The sequence below is a fragment of the Indicator indicator genome, chromosome Z, assembly GCF_027791375.1.
Source record: "Indicator indicator isolate 239-I01 chromosome Z, UM_Iind_1.1, whole genome shotgun sequence".
Classification (NCBI taxonomy): domain Eukaryota; kingdom Metazoa; phylum Chordata; class Aves; order Piciformes; family Indicatoridae; genus Indicator; species Indicator indicator.
The window spans coordinates 61,377,496-61,390,002 of NC_072053.1; the positions used below are offsets into that span (position 1 = coordinate 61,377,496).

Here is a 12,507-nt window from a genome sequence, read left to right on the forward strand (position 1 = left end):
GCTGGTTTGGCTTCAGCACATGCGTTCTTCACAATGGGCACTTGCTTTGTCCTGGGTAAACTGAGGCACAACAAAATTCTAGTTGCATGCGGAAGCATGCTTGGCTCCAGCTTCTAAGCTCGTGGCTTTTCTAGCTTGCAGTGTATAGGCCTGTGGCTTTTATCCCAGGCTCTAGACCAGGCAACTCGAGGCAAGGCAGGGCAACTCAAGGCAGCTTCAAGAAAGTCAGGTTCGAGACAATTCAAACAAGGTTCACGCAAGGCTTAAGCAAGGTTTAAGCAAGGCAAGGCAACTAGAAATTGGCCTATACATATATCTTGCCCAAGATTCAATTGGGCCAATAGGGCAACCAAAGCCAGCTCATAGATACCCTATGACAAGGGGTTCTGTCAGGCTGTGGCCATAAAAGGCAGAAACATAGGCCTGGTCAGGGAGGAGCAGTGGCCAGTACACATGCTTTTACCCCAGAAACAAAATTGTTTACCAAACACACATGGTCCTGTCCCCTTTGTTCCTTTTCCCACATTACCCCAACTGTCTGCAGGAAGGAGGCGGGAAGAGGGGAACCATATCTAGAGATAATCAGGGTCTGTCTGGTTTTCTGCTGGGCTCGTTTGTCCGTGTCATGACACGGTCAAAACACTACTTCCCAAGTTTTACTGGACTGGAATTGAAATTACTCTTTCAAGATATGACTCCTCTGTTCCTTCCAGTTTCTCTAATGTTTCCAAATAATTCAGGCTCCAGAACAAAAGGCCATGTGTTAGTTTTACATTTCCCATAGGCGTTATCTATGATACTACTGGTCAGTCAGGACCAGGTTAGAGATCTCTTACACCAACTAAAGACACACAAATCATGGGTCCCAATGGGATGCATCCACGAATGCTGAGAGAGCCAGCTGATACAGTTGCTGAACCTCTCTCCATCATTTTTGAAAAGTCATGGAGATCAGCAGAGATGCCTGATGACTGAAAGAAATGTCACTCCAGTCTTCAAAAAGTATACAGGAAGACCCATGTAACTACAGATCAATCACCCTCACCTCCATTTCTGGAAAGATGATGGAGCAGCTCATTCTGGAGGTCATCTCTAACCACATGGAAGACAAGAAGGTTATCAGGAGTAGCCAACATGGATTTACCAAGGGGAGATCCTGTCTGACTAATCTGACAGCCTTCTATGAAGGCTATGACGAAATGGACGTCAAATACATTGACTTCACTAAGGCTTGTGACACTGTTTCCCATAACATCCTCATAGAAAAGCTCAAGAAATGCAGCATAAATGGTTGGTCTGTGAGGTAGATAGAAAACTGGCTTGACAGCGGAGTTCACAGGGCTGTCATTAGTGGCACAGAGTCAACTTGGAGGCCTGAGGCCAGTGGTGTTCCCCAGCGATCAGTACGGGGTCCAGTTTCATTATCTTTATCGACAACCTGGATGAGGGGATTTAGAGTACCCTCAGCAAGTCTGACGATGATGCAAAACTGGGAGGGGGTGGCTGACACCCTATCAGGATGCGCAGCCATCCAAAAAGATCTGGACAGGCTGGAGAGCTGGGTGCAGGCAAACCTCATGAAGTTCAATAAAGACAAGTGCAGGGTCCTGCATCTGGGAAAGAATAACAATGGGCACAAGTACAGGTTAGGGGCTGCCCTGCTGGAAAGCGGCTCCACAGAGAAAGACCTTGGGAGTCCTAGTGGACAGCAAATTCTCCATGGGACAACAATGTGTCCATATGGCCAGGAGAGCCATTGGTATCCTGGGGTGCACCAAGAAAAGTGTGTCCAGCAGGTCTAGGGAGGTTATTATCCCCGTCTACTCTGCCCTGGTGAGACCATACCTGGAATACTGTGTCCAGTTTTGGGCTCTGCAGTTCAAGACAGACAGAGACCTGCTAGAAAGAATCTAGCAGAGAGCCACAAAGATGATTAGGTAACTTGAGCATCTCCCCTCAAGAGTCTGAGATCCCTGGGGCTGTTCAGTCTTGAGAAGAGAAGACTGAGAGGGGACCTCACAATCTGTACAAATATCTGAGGGGTGGATGTCAGGGGGCAGAGGCCAATCTCTTTTTTGGTGGTGTGCACTAGTAAGACAAGAAACAACAGGTTCAAGCTTGAACATAGAAGATTTCACCCCAACCTGAGAAACTTCTTTACAATGAGGGTGACAGAGCACTGGAACAGGCTGCCAAAAGGTTTGTGGAGTCACCTTCTCTGGAAACTTTAAAAACCCACCTGGATGCACTGTTGTGTGGAACACCCTAAGTGATCCTGCTTTGGCCGGGGGTTGGACTGAAGGATCTCTTGAGGTCCCTTCCAACCTCTAAGGTACTGTGATACTGTGACACCACAGTGGATGTGGCATTCCACGGTTTCAGCATCTTCACTGGACTTGGTGAAATCAAGATCTAATTAACCCCCTAAAAAATTTTAAAGCATTTCCTAGCAGGCTTTCCACTTTATATTTATAGTCTCTATATTTATATGTATAGCACTTTATATTTATAACCAGTTATTTGTTAAAATAAGCTCTTACTTTTCTAAAAATAATTGGGGTATATAGTAAAAATTTTTATTTTTACAATTTAGATTTCAAGACACATGAGCTCCTCTTTACTTTCCATAAGCATTACCTATGTAATACTGGTTCTTCTATTAGCTCTACTGTTACCATAGAATTGTTTCCATTGGAAAAGACCTCTAAGATCACAGAGTCTAACCATCAACCCATTAACACCAAGGCCATTAAACCATGAAGTACTATGCCTACATGTTTTCTGAACACTTCTAGGGATGGTGACTACATCACCTCCCTTGGCAGCTTGTTTCAATGCTTGGCCACTCCATCAGTTAAGATATTTTTCCTAATATGCAATCTAAACCTCCCCTGGCACAACTTGAGGTAATTTCCTGTCATTCTGTCACTTGATATCATCACCCACCTGTTGTGAATAAGGATGGTTATTAATTTATGAATTATGAAATTTGAATTATGAGAACATTGTTTATTATTAAAATTATTAATAACCAATTAATCACTTTTATATATTGATTCTAATGCACAGTTGTGAAAATTTATTCCATAACTGGTTTAGTATATACAATTCGACCCAATTAGAATATTTACAGAATTAATTTCGATTAAAGGAACAAAAGGTGCAGTTCCTCCACTTGTCCACTAGATGGAGATTCGACAAGACGCTTGGCAGCTGTAACAGAGACATTTATAATGCTATCAAGACGCAATTCAAGCTCCAAATATCATGCGGCTAGGTGCGGGCACTTTGAACTACATGTTACCAAGTCTTGCACACATGAAAAGATATATTGTGCCTTTGTAGCAAAGCAAGTTGCTGGGTTACTCTGCCTGCTGACCTGCTGACCGGCTGCCTGGGGCTGGCCCATTCCGGGCTGTGACTTTCTTTCTACTCTGCAGTTGGGGTGAGGTTTTCCGCCGGTCGGCGGTTTCCCTTGGCAGGGTGGTCCCACGGTGCAACTACAGCGGCTGGGGGCTGGCAGGATTGGTGCGGCTCCCTGAACAGAGTCGGGCCAACAGAGCTGGTCCGGGGGAGTGGTCCTCCGTGGCGGGGCCAGGTCCTTTGGGGTCAGCCCTTGTGGTCAGGGTGACAGTTCCCAGTGGGTGGGGCCAGCCATCTCTGATCCCAGAGACGGGCTTCAGGGAAGGGGTGAGGTGAAGTGGCGACTTCCCCTTGCTTGGCTCGAAGTGGAGCTGACAATGCCAAATCTCTCGGCAACTGCTTCCCATTTACGGTTATGATGCTTGGCTTGATCTCAAAGGAGAGTATGTCTTTCTCTCTCTCTCAATTCTCTCGGGAAATCCTGGGTTACTTTACCCTGATGGCACAGGGCTGTGGAACAGTAACAGTAGCTCCACTTATCTCCCACAAACAGCAGGGGTCACGCGAGGCTGCTTGGTCAGCTGCTTATGGCTGTAGCAGATGTGCTGAACTGCCAGGCTTGGGCTAGTCCCTCCCCCTCTGGGCTAGAGCTTACCCTCGGTGTTCCAGTCCTCGTAGAGACGTGACTGGGCTTACGATGCTGACTTTCGTAGCTTCAGCGAAGGGATCTCCTTTGCTGGTTCCTCAAGCAGCTTGGGGAGCTGGCTTCTTTCCATGTTGCAGAGGCCTCTAGTATGCTTGCATGTGGGAGTTGGAAGACTTAGGGGCACTGCAAGCTTACATAGCTTGAGCAAAGCGAGAGAAAGCAAAAGCAGACAGCAAACTGGTAAACAAGAGGGGTAATACTTAGATCTGTCGAGGCCGGATCTGGCCAATGGGCACACTTGTCGACAACCTGCTTTAACCTATAGAAAGGCTGAAGCTAGAATTATGCCCTTAGATGGAAAGAGCAGAAGTATGCCATGCGATGGGTGCCTGTAGTTGTTTAGCCCTTCACGAGACAGGTTGGCACCTGAGCCTTTGTCCCCACTCCAGGAAGGCAGGTGGAAAGGGGGGACTTGCCAAAACATGTTGGGACAAGTTTGCTGGTATTTGGGGCAAAATTCTGGGCATAAGGTGCCTTCACCACACCATCTCACTGCAACCTCCTCTCAGGTAGTTGTAGACAACAATAAGGTCTCCCTTCAGCCTTCTCCAGATGAAACAATTCCAGTTCTCTCAGCTGCTGGGTTACAGACTCTTTACAAGCTTCCCTGTCCTTCTCTGAACATGCTTCAACAACTCAGTATCTTTCTGAACACAGTATTCGAGGTGTGGCCCCCCCAGTGGCGAGTACAGGGTCACAATCAAATCCTGCTGGTCACACTATTCCTAATATAGGTCAATATGCTGTTGGCCTTCTTGGCCACCTGAGTACACTGCTGGCTCATGTTCAGCTGGCTGTCAACCCATATTCACAAGCCTTTTTCTGCCATGCAGCTTTTCAGCCACTCTGCCCCAAAACGTAGGGCATGAAGTTGTTGTGACCCAAGTGCAGGACCCAGCACTGGGCCTTGTAGAACCTCATACAACTGAACTCAGCTCTTCTATGCAGCTTGTCCAGATCCCTCTGCAGAGCCCTTCTACCTTCAAGAAGTTCAACACTCCTACCCAATTTGGTGTCATCTGCAAAACTCCAGTTACTTTAGATTTAATTTTTCTACTTTTAAAGAAAATTACTTTGTCTTATTGTCATTTTAATTTCTGCCTTTAAAGATGGCAACTGTATTTGGATTTATCCTGGGTTTACCTCGAATAAAGCTTTGTAATTGGAGTTTTACTAACAAAGTGAAGTTTTCAAAATCTAAGAAAAAAGATATGCAGACTTGACATCCATACAACCAATGCATCATCATCATGTCATAACTTCAGCATCAAGACTAGAACCAAAAAGCCACCATGCTATGGTTAATATGTTCATTACACCAAGTGATTTGCAACAACTGTAAACACCGAAACACCTATCTAAATTTCTAACTCTTGAACTTGGGGATGTTTTGAAGGACTGAAGATAGTAACAGGACCATAGAATATAATATTTTTCTAGAAAAAACTTTAGCAGTTCTATATTCCATTTCTTTGTTGTTTTTTCTTGTTTTGATTTTTTTTCCTCCTACTAAAAATTTTTTTAAAAATTGTAAAACTGTAATCTTGATTCTTACCTGTTGCAACACAACTCAGTGTTTCTACTTGAAAAATAAAATAGAGATTAATGATTTCAGATATGTAAGACAGAGGACTCAGACGACTTCAGGAAATGTAAACCAAGGAATACCAAAGTTTGCAAGGATATGCCATGGAAAACATCTTACCAATTGTAGCTACAGCATACTACACCACACTATCCCCAAAACCTTCCACTGGCATGAGACTGTATCACAACCATAACCAAGCAGATGATTATGTTGTGTAGCATTCATAGTCCTATTTACACTCTATCTTAATTATAAGCTATCTTCAAATTTCACTATCAATTTTGCATTACTCACTTTATATACTATTTTGTTGGTTATTGTTCTCAGTGATTGCTTTTATCTCTTTGTGCTGTTAAACTTTTTTATCTCAATCGACAGGGTTCTGCCTTTTTTCCTCCTGACTTTCCTCCCCACCAATGAGATGTGGAGGTGGGTGGCAGCTGTGGAGCACCTGTGTAGGGCTCAGCCAGCTAAGCCTAAAACCACAACACAGAGCTATATTAGTTTTGAACAGCATATTATTTTTTTTTAAAGCTATTCCCCTGTAGAATATGTGAAAAATTGAACCTGTGTTGAACGTTTCCAGCATGAATGGCTTCTGGTGGAACTCTCCATGGACAGCTTACTCTTCCTCCAGGAAGACGCTTGAAATCAAACTGGCAGCAGATTTTTGGATCAGGACCACAAGTATGAGGAACATCGTAGCTATAGAAAGGCATCATATGACAAAGGATATCTGTACTGGATCCCAAATCTGCAATTAAATACATACATAGCACATTTATAAAGTGAGCTCTCAGAATTGTCAAAACTAAATCAGTCCCATATTCTTAATCCAAGAAATATATTAAAAACATCAGATAAGACAATTCCTTGTTTTAAATATCCACACCTGGAGTCTACCTTTGTATATACCTTACACATAAAGAGGCTGAAATCAGAGATACAATCAATACTGGAATGTTCCAATCAACCACCAGATGATTAGGAAAGAAAGGAACAAAATGTTAGGGGCTTTTTTTACCCACTTAAGTCTCTTCACTTGCAGATTTCAGAGGTGAACAAAACTCATCATTTATACTTCAAGTGTATCAAAATCCAAAACAATCCCCAAACCCCAATCACCCTGTTATTACATCATGGGGACAACACTAATTAGTTTGCTTTTGCATGATTTCAACACATTGACAGTACAGTGCTATGCACTTGTAGATAGATTTTGTGTGTTAGTACACAGATTTACATAGAATTCTATGCACTTCTGAGACTATATTTGCAATCCCAACTTTTCCATCTTGTCAATCCATTCCCTAAAGTTTAACCATCAGGAGTAGAGACATACATGGATTTTTTTCAAGTCTCAAAAGATCTTTTAAAAATTCACTCCAAAGAGAACCTTAAGTTCTCATAGAACTGAACTGAACCTAAATTTACTCATCTAGTAAAATCTCTAATGCTAATTACCTATTTCTAGCACTAATGACTTAAAGTAATTTTAGGCTGAAAAAAGATGAGTGGTGTAGATGTGCCACAGAATCTGGCTCCTAAGTATGTCAACAGTACATATGGAAATACTCTTCAAAACCTTAACAGCCTGTGTCTTTACAGTTCCTAACTAGATTTTTTGTTTAAAAGCTTTTCTTTTACTACTACCTACTTATTACTAAAAAGGTAATATTCCATACATATATACATTTGTCTTTATCTCAGGTACCCCACTGAAACATTATGCCAGATGACTGTGCAGCGCTCTTTGAGATGTGATCTGTACTGAAGAGCCTTCATTTGAAGCCCAAACTCTAGACCATACACATGATTTACGTGTGCAACTATTTAGAAAAAAACACCTGTTAATTAAGTATTCTGTACACCGAGTAGCATACGCCAATGTTCAAAAAAAAAAAAGTGTTTCAAGTGTAAGTATATGTCACATTCTTTCAGTGGTATATTTTCCTTGAGTCAAGCTTACTTGTACAGCACTTTCTCTGAATTTCTGCCTTTCCAGTTTCCAATTATAAACACAGAGGAAATAAAAAACTTCAAAGTCACCACCACCATTAAATAATAAGTACTAAATACATTTGTTTGACCCTGTATTGATAAAGCATGACATGCTAGTATATTATATTCATATAGAAAAGTACATTCATTTACAGACACAGTTTGCTACATATAGTTCCTATGTTATAGAAGAAAACCTTTAGATTGTATAAACAGTATCAAAAAAGTAATTTTATTTATCTTAAGAATTAGGTCTTAAGTGAGATTTTAATTCCAAATTAAAATGGTGAAATGTTTTTAGTCTGTTTTTCTAACTAAAGGTAACCTACAAATTCCAAGTCCACAGAAAGCTACTGTAACTCATCTGGTCTTACCAGCTGAGGAAAACTGGTTGCCTCAGAGTTTTTTTCTTAGTAAGGAATGTGGAAGAAAGGAAGAGAAACTGAAAGCACAAATAGAAGTGAAGAAATGGGAAGATCAGATGAATAATGGCAATTATACAGTTTTTTTAAATTTCACTCATTTTCTAACAAAGAACTACTCATATTCCCTTTCTTTTATTAAAAAAGCCCAACAACAATACAACCTTGAAATTTAACATACATGAAAGACTTTAACAGAGCAGCTACTCTAAAATTTTCAAATGTGAACAACCTCTTCTCCAAAGATTTATATAGTATTTATCCAAGTTTTCTTCATCATTTATCAGTTTAAATGAACAAGTAATTTGACATAAAGGAAAAACACATACCCCAATTCTGTCTCCAAAAAAATTCTAGTGTCTTCTGTGTTGCAAAATGTTTTTTAACAGAGTAATGAACTCTCTGTATGAGCATATTGGAAAATCCCGTGCGTTTCAGAAGGTAGGCCATTGTTGGTGAATGCCCAAAAGGATCAATTGCCCAACCAGACTTCGGTTTCAATCCTGTTTACAATAAAGTAAACCAAGAAGAAAATTTTATTTTTCACTCAAAGAAAGCTGTACCAATATAATTCAAATCAGAGAGAAAAGTTTCAGAGTAAAGTCCCAGGAAGATCAATTAAAATACACAATTGAATATTAAGCCTCCTGCAGAGCACACCCTGGAATTAACAAGCCAGAATTAAACAGAAAAATAATTAACAACAACAAAAAATATTTGATGCAAGTCATTCTAACTACATAAAGCACCTGCGATTAGTACTCTACATTGATACACTATTTGTGTTTAAGACAACATGTGTGGCAGTTTGAGGCTCTGCTTCTTTCTCTTTCTTCCCTTTGAACTGGGGGAGACAGGGAGGCAGCCTTCCCTGGTCTTTTGGCCAAGGGGGTCTTTGTGCTGTTTTATTAATTGTAATTACCTGTAAATATCGTAAATACTGTATATTTGTATATATTAATTGCATTCTATTGTAGATCGTACTTCTGCTTGTAAATATAGCTTTATTTGCTTCCAAACTGAGCTAGTTTGGTAAAGTTAATGTTGCGGGGGAATTTCCAACCCATCACAACATGAAATCATAAAGTAAAAAACAAGATGCATTTTAAGTAGTTTACAGATTTTAGAATTGGAAAGGAAAGCTGCAAGAAAATTATCACATGGAAGTGGACTGCTATTGTAGCTTGCTGAGTTTTCACTGTGATTTAAATAACATTAGCCTTTGTTGTCTTTGGAACCCTCTCTTATTTGGTTGAAAAATCATCAAAAATACTTGAATAACACCATCCTTTCAGTGAACTTCAAGCTATCAAATAAAGATGCTATAACTAAATCTTGTTTAACTGATTCTTCGACATAGTTCCTTAGCTATATTCTTATTATCTTATCAAAAACATATCAGGAAATGCATTACCCTTTTATTAGGCCTTCCCTCTTAATTATGTCAAACTGTGTTTATGGAAACCACAATCAAAGAAACAGCTTTTCAAAACAATTCCAGTTAATCGGGTGAAGTAATGTTATTAGAGTCACTGTACAAGTATTTTCAGTAGAAAATGCGTTCTGTCTACTTATGGAACACTATCTCCAGTTACAGATGTAAACAAAACAAAAAACATCTTTCAAAACTCTGAAAATAGTTCAGCAATTTTACTACAGTTAGTAATTTCTCAAACTTTCAAAAGCAAATGAGTTGGTCTGGATTTTTATATTTTTTTTTTATTCAATGTGAACAGCTTTATAATGGGTTTAGGCTCTATAACTATTCATATATTTACTTTTTTTTAAAGCCTTACATAAGGCTTTCAATACACAGACCTACTAAAGCTAATGAATACATAGACTACAGAACAGATCCAAACTCCTGAAAGGAATATCAATTTTTGAGTCATTGTAAGCCCTTTGTAATGATTTTCAAAAAATAGAAACGACAATTGGAAACTGTGGTACCAGAGATGTAAGATCTACAACGCAGCATGAACCTCCAGGAGGTTCCTCCTGACAGTAACTTCTTGGCACAAGTGGTAGAGGAGCCAACAAGAAGGGTACAGCTGGACCTTGCACTGACAAACAAGGAGGAACTAGTTGAGCATTGTGAAAAGTTTGGGGCAGCTTTTGCTCTAGTGGCCATGAGACAGTGAAAATCAGAATCCTGTGCAGTGGGCCCAGAGCAACAAACAGGATCACAACCCTGGATTTTAGAAGGGCTAACTTCGGTCTCTTCAAAGAAAATGCTTGCAGCTAGAGGGGCCCCAAGAGAGTTGGTTAATACTCATGCAGCATTTCCTCCATGCTCAAGAGCATCCCAAAGAGTAAGAAATCAAGTAAGGGAGCCAGGACACCTGCATTGTTGAGCACAGAACTACTGAGTAAATTCAAGTGGAATAACAAAGTTTGTAGAACATGGAAGAAGGGGCTGACCGCTTGAAGGGAACAAAAAGACACTATCAGAGTATGTAGAGATGCAATGAAGAAAGCTAAGGCCTCCTTGAAATTAAACCTGGCAAGGGAGTTCATTGGAGGCTAGTACACTGGAGGCAAAAAAGACTAGAGGAAGTGTGGACCTGCTGCTGAATGAAGTGGGTGCCTTGGTGATGAAGGGTACAGAGAAGGTGGAGTTACTGAATGCCTCTTTTGCCTCTGTCTTTACTGCTAAGGCCTGGCACTCAGGAGTCCCAGACCTTTGAGACCACAAAGTCAGGAGAAAGGAAGACTTTGTCGTGATTGAAAAGAATTGGATTAGACATCCACAAATCCATGGGCCCCAATAGGATGCACCTGTGAGTATGAAGGGAGCCAGCAGAAGTCATTGCAAGGCCACTCTCCATCATCTTTGAAAAACCCTGGAGAACAGGATAGGTGCTTGAGGACTGGAGGACAGCCAGTGTCACTCCAGTCTTTGAAACAGGCAAGGAGGAGGAGGCAGAAAACTACAGGCTGGTTAGCCTTATCTCCATCCTTGGAAAGGTGATGGAACAGTTTATTCTTCATGCCATCTCAAAGCACATCAAGGAAGACAGGATCATCAGGAGTGGTCAGCATGGACTTACCAAGGGGAAGTCAGGCTTGACCAATCTGACAGCCTTTCATGATGCTATAAGTGGATGGATAGATGAGAGGAAGACAGTGCATTTGACTTCAGCAAGGCTTTTGACACCGTCTCCCACAGTATCCTCACAGCCAAGCTTGACAACTCTAGACTGGATAATCGCACAGTACAATGAATTAAAAACTGGCTGAATGACAGACCACAGAGGGTTGTGATCAACAGTGTAGGGCATAGCTGGAAGCCCATGGCTAGTGGTGTTCCCCAGGGGTCAGTACTGGGTCCAGTCCTGCTCAACACCTTCAACAGGGACCTGAAAAAAGGGACAAAAACTACCCTCAGCAAGTCTGCTGATGACACAAAACTGAAAGGAGTGGCTGACACACCAGAAGGCTGTGCAGCCATTCAGTGAGACAGGCTGGAAATCTGAATGGAGAGAAACTTGGTGGAATTCAGTAAGGGCAGGGGCAGACTCCTGCATCTGGGGAAGAACATCACTGTAAGAAGATAGCAACCTCTGAATAATTTTTGAGAAGGCTATGTTTTGTCTTTGAGTTGGAAAGAATGTAAACATCTTGTAACTGAAGGGAAAGGCTAGACAGAAGGTTACTGGATACGTTGAGAAGCTTGTTTGTCAGTATTAACCTATTGTATGCTTTGCTTGGACCCATGTCAGTGAAAGGATAGCCACTTGGGATGTGACACCTCTGTATTAGAAAAATATGTAAGTTGACTATGTAAAACAGTAGTAGGCTTAGGCGTTGCTTTGCTTCTGCTTTTGCTTTGCTTGTGCTTAGTGCTTTGCTTAGTTGCTTAGGCAAGAAATGCTTTCACCTTTTGCAATAAGAGTCTTCTCGTCTTGTCTTCACATGGAAACATCTTGGCACGCAGCCTATGAAGAACAGTACTGATGCTGTTATAAATGGTGATCCCGACATGTCTTCACCCAGAAACAACTGCGCTTCATGTTTTATCACTGATGCTGTTATTACATCACCATGTATCAGTACAGGTTGTGGGCTGACCTGCTGGAGACCAGCTCTGGGGAAAAAGACCTGGGAGTCCTGGTACACAACAGTCTGACTGTGAGCCAACAATGTGTCCTCATGGCCATGAATGGCAATGGCATTCTGGGATGCGTTAAGAAGAATGTGACCAGCAGGTCGACGGAAGTTCTCTCTGCCCTCTACTCTGCCCCGGTGAGGCCTCATCTGGAATGCTGCATCCATTTCTGGATTGCCCAGATAAAGAAGGACAAGAAACTACTGGAATCCAGCAGAGGGCCACTAAGACGATGAGAACATCTGCCTTAGGAGCAAAGGCTGAGAGAGGTGAGGCTGTTTAGTCTACAGGAGACTGAAGGGCAACATCATTAATGCTT

At 41.5% G+C, this 12,507-nt stretch overlaps 1 protein-coding gene across 1 annotated transcript in view; it reads right to left on the reverse strand.

Annotated features, from left to right (window-relative positions):
* The window catches only part of MAN2A1 (mannosidase alpha class 2A member 1), a 140,121-nt gene that overhangs the window by 81,390 nt on the left and 46,224 nt on the right, over window positions 1-12,507 (reverse strand). The window contains exons 6-7 of the mRNA XM_054397387.1: window positions 8,410-8,583; window positions 6,225-6,411 (exon numbers count right to left, since the gene is read on the reverse strand). Of these exons, the coding sequence (XP_054253362.1) occupies window positions 6,225-6,411; window positions 8,410-8,583 (361 nt within the window). The remainder of the gene's footprint in view (window positions 1-6,224; window positions 6,412-8,409; window positions 8,584-12,507) is intronic.